We start from the raw sequence: 6,911 nt of genomic DNA, 5'->3' as shown, positions 1-6,911 counted from the left end.
ATTGAAGAAAGAAATGTACACTCTGTGCTGATAACCTTCATGAACCCCAACCAATGAAGCAGTTCTAAACATTTTATAAATGCTTTTTAAGTGAGTTTGATAACTTTAATGCAAGAGGACTGGCTAAAAATTGTTGATACCACATTCATAAAGCAATAAAAAAACGTATATATTGTGGCAATTTCTGTTCAATTCTTTTGTCTTACAATATTTTTCCTAATCACAGTTTTTCTCAAAAATAGCACTTTTCATCAGTCTTTGTCTTGCAATCAAGGCAGAGGCAGCCATGTGATTGGCTGTTGCTACAAAGCTGGAATGATTAACCCACAATAAACTCTGTTATTGCGAAAAGAAGCCAGCTAATATGAGTTTTTCATTATTTCACACATTCATTCTTAGTTATAAATGTCTGTATTCATAAAATTATTTCGTAATGTCTCATCTGTTTATATGATTTGGTTTAACTTTGGGTCTCCATATGTAAAGCATATATATGTAAACTTTTAACAGTGGTTTGAACTGTATTTCTTTTTCATTGTACATTTTCGTCCTTCTATAAGTGTAACCAGAACTGATAAGATAAAGCTGTAATGCTTGCAAACAATACAACTTTAACAACTGCTAATAGTTTTCTGTAGCCTAATGAATGTGTGCGAAACAATTTATTGATATGATGTTAAACAGGGTCAAGTTTCAAAACAAAAAAACACTTGGTGACAGTAGATAGATGTAGCTTTATAGGTTGGGGTTATTGTAAACTGTTACCAATACCTTTGTAGAAGTCATAATTACAAACATTTCTACTGAATATAGCTATGACAGGCTAGTTGTAGCAATGTACCAGTATTCAAGCTTGACTACATTTGGAAGAGTGTTTGACACTCTCAGCTCGAGCTTTGCACACTTGCTCGTTCTATGCAAGAAAAAAAGCATCTTGTGTAGAATATATACTCAATATATATATACATCACTTTTTGTCAAGGTTGCAGTTTTTAAAAGTGCATTGTAGAAATATTGCAAGGAAACATCATGATATACTTCATGTTTATACATTAGTGGGAGAGAAATAAAGCAATTCCATGTAATTCATGCATACAAATTAAAACAAAAAATATAAATGTAGAGGATCTACTGTAGCATGCGATCAACCTCAATCTGTTCCTCAGGAGCATGCGTTAAGCTAGGTCAATTCACCTGAGAAGGTAAAGTAGTAGGTTCTACAAAAAGAAAATAGTCACCCGGCATCCTATCTCAACGCACTGCAGTATGTTGTACACAGTAGAAGTTTAGTCTTAGCCAGCAATTTAAGGTTTCATTAAAAAAATAGGTTCTCCATTTTAAACACAACTACAGTATCTTGAAATGCAAAAAAGCAAAGGCCTACATACTACCTCATAAGAAAACTAGAGTTGATTTTGTAAATCACAATTTATGAGACATCATGTTCGGAGTTTTGATCTAACACAGAAGATATATGTTTGAGAACTGATGAATACTGGCCTGAAGAATAACTCCTATGTCTTTTATGAATCTCTATTACAAGTGGATGAGAAAAAACTGTGGATGGAAGCTCGTCTTGGACAGGCTGAGACTAATCTGATATAAATGAAATACCCACAGGACAGTGCTCAACATGCTGGCTCAGTGTGTCTAAAGCTGGCAGTGTTAGCACATTCACCATGTGTGACTGGTGTACAGCCAGTGGAAACAAAAACTTCTCCCAATGACAATGCTAACAAGCTGATGTTTACCAGGTATAATGTACCATTGTCATCATCTTAGTTTAGCCTTTTAGCATGCTGCCATTTGCTAATTAGCATTTAAACACATAATACATTTACAGCTGATGGGAATATCATTAGTTTTGTAGTTATTTGGTCATAAACCAAAGTATCAACTGAGATCAAAAGTTAAAAGGATCATCAAAGATATTATAATTAATCCCAAAATTAATTTGGTACCAAATTTCATTGCAAACCATTCAGCGGTTGCTATATATGTCTGGACCAAAGTGGCAGACTGACTGACCGTTAGGCCACTTTGGTCCAGACTTATATAGCAATGGTTGGATAGATTTCAAAGAAACTTGAAATATTCAAAGGCTTCAGATGATGAATCCTACTGACTTTGGTGATCCCCTGACTTTTCCATCCAACAGGTGTTGGGATATTTTACTAATAAACAAAAAGGCACTGGAGGAAAGGTCAAAGGATCACCACAATCAATAGGGCTCATCATCTGAGGACCATGAACATCTGTACCAAATTTCATGGAAATCCACCCAACAGGTGCTATCAGTCTATAAAATGAGAGACAGACTGCTTGTCATTGCCATCTATAGAGTGATGTCACAAGCATGGCTGGAAATTATTTATCTAATAATCTAATGAAATATTCACGAGGTCAGCACTAACAGACTACTGGATATCACCCATATTATTTATGAAAAAACCCCCACTGCCAAATGTTTTTTTAATCATAATAAAATCTCTCAGAAAGTGAATATATTTACATATCCACCTCTGCTTTGGCCCTGTTGCCTTTGCCATTGTGCAGTCCACTGTCAGTCCCCCTCCCTCTGATGCAGATTGTTAGTGGCACGCACATATGTGCTGTGTCTCACTGGGCTTCTCTGCTTCCTTGATCTATTAAACATCATGGCCGGCCACATCGACTCTCTGCCAACACATTTTTAAAGTAGCTGATGGCTGTCTCAGCCTGAAGTGTTCCTGGTTATGTTGAAGTGCTAGTACCAGTGAAGCTCAATGAATAATTGTGATTGGAAAATTGAAAAGAATGTAATTTTTTCGATACCAGTTAGTTAGTTTTCTAGCTGTAAACTTAAAAATGGATTTTCTTCTCAAAGGGTGGAACAAGTGCATCTGAGGTGAGTTTCAAAGAGAACACAGAGTGGGCCTGTAAAATAAAACATGTATCTGATAGCAAAGCTTGATGTACGGCAGTGAATTCAGTGGGTGCAACTGAGGTGAAAGCCATATCGTTACACCAGAAGACTATAAAACATTAACGCTACACGTTTTGGACTGTGTGTGTGTGTGTGTGTATCTGGGTTGTTGTTTTTTCCCCAGAATCATCGATAAGGTTTCTCTCTTGAAAAAGAACACTTGTTTTTGTTCTCCGCCAGTTTCCTAATGAGACACTTATTCTTATATAGACCATGACAACAAAGCTGTACAGTTTGGAAGAATAATAGCTCTGGTGCTGGTCTCTGGCTCCCCCTGATAGCGCTCTTTCAAAGCACAGAAACACCTTTTTTTGGTCCACTGAGGCAGACAGGGACAAACTGACAATTCAGAATGGCAACATAAAACATAACCTTTTGCATAGGATCTGAGAATAAAACCTACTCTCTACAGCACACCCGCACTGTGGACACGCCTGTTGAACACCAAGGTGCTGAGCTATACAGTACAGCAGATTATCTATCATTTATTCTTTTGCACAGCAAAGAACATCTTCTTCACTTCACAGAGTGACTTTCAAAATAGCAACAGTGATGCAAGAGAAGCTGTTAGTAAAGAAGCATGTTTAAAGAAAAAGAAAAGAAAAGCGTAGCCTCTGAGGTGATGCAGAAGCATCATCCAGAATAATCGGCCTCTTACAATCATGTGTTTTTGTGGATAACTTCATGTTTTATATTATCACAATGTGAACTGAAGTTTGCAGATGGTACAATAAAAAGGTTTAAGCATCACACATGTTTTGCATTCAGCCTAACTGTACATAAATACTTAAATCATGCATGATGGCTGACGCAAACTGATTTAATTAAATGTAGCCTCTCTGCCTGTGAAGGTGCGGCAAAGATCCAAATGACTGCATTAAGAAATATCTCAGTTTTCTTGGGTCTTGGCTTGCAGCTACACATTACCTGTAATACTTTTATACTGTATTGGAACTAATACAGTCTGGGAAATGAGAGTGTGATGCTTAAATGAAATGTTACAAAAAAGTCATTGTGGATGTTAAAGATGAATCAGATATTTATATACCTGTATAAATAAGACTTTTTTCCATATGAGAACTTATAACTCATCACTAATGAAGTCTTTTCAGACTGATGTTGCCCGGCTTTTGTGTACACACCTCAAACCAGTCAGCAGGAAGGGACCAAAGAAAAAAAAAAAAGCAACAAATTAATGGCTCAGAAAGCTCTCAAGCTCAGAAGACAGCAGTTATTTATAGAAATTGAAACCAGTCTGAAAATGGCTTAGTGTTTTTGTGTTGCCATAAAAACAGTATAAATGAATATTGTTGTTCGCATGCATTTGAGTAAGGCTTTACAACCTGGCTTGCACATTCCACTTGGGTTGAGGAAGTTATCTGTTGGTCTGAAGTGCAAAGGGAAAACTTCTAAAAGTATGTTAACTTTAAACAAGAATCCTTTTATGAAAATGCTTATTCATGCAGTATCATTATTCTCCACTGAAAGAGGATGAAAACAAGCCAGGAACAGAATTTGGAGTTCCAGGTCATATGGTGCAGTCTTTATCATTTTTCTCACTAAATACATCCTTCAGGATGGTGAGACAGTCATGAGTCTTTGAAAGTAATTGGATAAGGAACCCTTTTTTCCCCCTCAAAACCTCCTCTCTTCTCTGCAAACGGCATGTGAGGGCTCTGTGAGATTCTCAAACTGTCTGTCTGCCCGTCTTTCCTGGTTCAGCTCTGTTCCACTGGATGAGTCAGTTTTTAATTGATGTGTTCTCTAAGGCATTGCTCATACAATCTTTGCCTGTCCTTGTGCTCTTCGGGGAAATCACAAATTGCAGTGCAAATCCATCACAAAGCAGTCACTTCAAGCACTGAAAAACCTGTCCTCAGAACTGCTCCGAGGTACTTGGGGCGAAAAATATAACAACTTTGACAACTGTAGTTAATTCTGACGTGCATTAAAACCACACCATAGTCTCTTACATCAGATCCAATGCATTCCGATGTTTGCACTTTGGACTTTTGGCTGTTGGGTAGAAAGTGAGGGGGAGATGCTATATCGTCACTACCTCCCATTCCTCATATGTCTAGGTTGAAGGCTCGCATGAGAAGATCCAGGTCACCAATATTTGCTGCCTGGAAGAGTTCGGGCTGGTCCATCATAGATAAAGCTATCCTCAGAGCAGCCCAGATGTTTCCAGACATCACCTGGTGGGACTGCTGGCGACTCCGGCTTTTCCTCTGAAGACTTAGGGCAGTCAGGAAGTTGCGGGCCGCCTCTCTAGGGAAGCAACGATAAATGCAATCAATTTAACGGATACTAGCAAGGTTGAGCAAACCCAATCAGGATAAGATCTTGCACCAACTGACCTCAGCACACATGCACATTACTCTGCAATATCTCCTATACTAGTGTTGTTTACCTATTTTTGTCAGTTTAATGTATCTTTAAATGGCCTGCACACCCACTTTCAAACATGACTTCGCTTATTTGGACTGATTAAACCTCCTCTTAAGCCTTGGTCGCACTAGCATTTAAAAGGGAAATTAGTTCAATTAAATGGAATCACTGCTGGCAATAGTTGGAACAGAGAAGGGGTCCAAAATAATAAAGCTATCATAGCCTATTCGCTTGTATCTAACCTCCTCACCCAGACATTAAATTAAAGGATAGGTTCACAATTTTTCAAGTCAGTAATTATTCTACTGGCTATAAAACGATGACCTTCAAATGTGTTTTCAATGTAAGTGATGAGAGTCCACACACAATCCACACTGTGCAAAAGCAAAAATGTACTTAAAAGTGTATCAGAGATAGTCATATCAAGTTGATATCTGCCAAATTTTCAGTCTTTTTAGCATTTTTGTTTCCTTTGACAGTGTGTCCCTGTTGAGCTGCGGTGGAAGTATGGTAACAAAAAGAGAGACTTTGACAATAAGAAGACAGTAATGTTGAAAAATATCTACTCTATTTGACTAATGTGGGCAGATGAAGCTTCATATTAGCTTCAAGATAAACTTTTAAATACATTTATGCACAGATAGAGGTTGTGGATGTTGCCCCCCATCACTTACATTATAAGTGCATTATGAAGGGATCTTCTAATGAACAATATGAACAGGAGGAATGATGATGGCAAAACAAACCTATTTCAATGTTAATTTGGGCACCTGGATATTGTTCAGAAAGAGACTTGGAAAACTGTGAACCATCCTTTAAGTTTTTGTAGCCATTTACATTGGAACTACTCCTTCATCATTTTATTAATACTTAAGAGTCTCATGACCACTACGCAGTATATCACAGCATTACCCCATCCACCTTCAACCTGAGCAGGTGTAATCAGTAGTGAAAATACCTATGGGGGGTGTGGAAGGCCTTTGAATGTGATCTCTCATCTGTCTGCAGTCTGCACAGAAAGATAAAATGGTTGCTTGGGGCAAATCATGCCATTTTAAATAAATGTACCTATAGTTTTGTAACATAGTACAAATACATTCAGTTAATTATCTTGCTTGCTGAATGTTATGTTATGCATGTTGCCCTAGCTAACCAGGAACAGCAGGGCATAAGAGATCAGACATGATTTGAACGTATTTGATCATTTAGGATAAACAGCTGGGACTATTTTTTGGTGGAAAGTAGAAATGAAGACTGTACAAACTGGTAAATTCTGTAGATAATGAAGTGTAACTGGGACATTGTATTTGAAAGACACATGTATGTTAAATTCCTCAAAAAATAATTTCAGGGTATGAGCACCACAAACCACATCATTCCCAGAGAAAGGCAAATAAAATTAATAATTGAAAGAATATACATGTATATATGTATATATGCATATGTATATATATGTATATGTTATACTTCTTGAAAAGATAAATGCAGAATCAACAGTGATAACATTAGCATGACAGTCACTCACAGACTAACGCTCTCACAAAACAAATGGTGT

At 37.4% G+C, this 6,911-nt stretch overlaps 1 protein-coding gene across 1 annotated transcript in view; it reads right to left on the bottom strand.

Annotated features, from left to right (window-relative positions):
• Positions 1-5,034: 5,034 nt before the first annotated feature.
• Positions 5,035-6,911, bottom strand: part of pex5la (peroxisomal biogenesis factor 5-like a) — a 57,536-nt gene continuing 55,659 nt past the window's right edge. The window contains exon 15 of the mRNA XM_062424093.1: positions 5,035-5,236. Coding sequence (XP_062280077.1) covers positions 5,035-5,236 — 202 coding nt within the window. The remainder of the gene's footprint in view (positions 5,237-6,911) is intronic.

The sequence above is a fragment of the Scomber scombrus genome, chromosome 8 (genome assembly GCF_963691925.1).
Source record: "Scomber scombrus chromosome 8, fScoSco1.1, whole genome shotgun sequence".
Taxonomy (NCBI): Eukaryota; Metazoa; Chordata; class Actinopteri; order Scombriformes; family Scombridae; genus Scomber; species Scomber scombrus.
The sequence above is the reverse complement of the archived record's forward strand: the minus strand, read 5'-3'. Positions and strand labels throughout refer to the sequence as shown.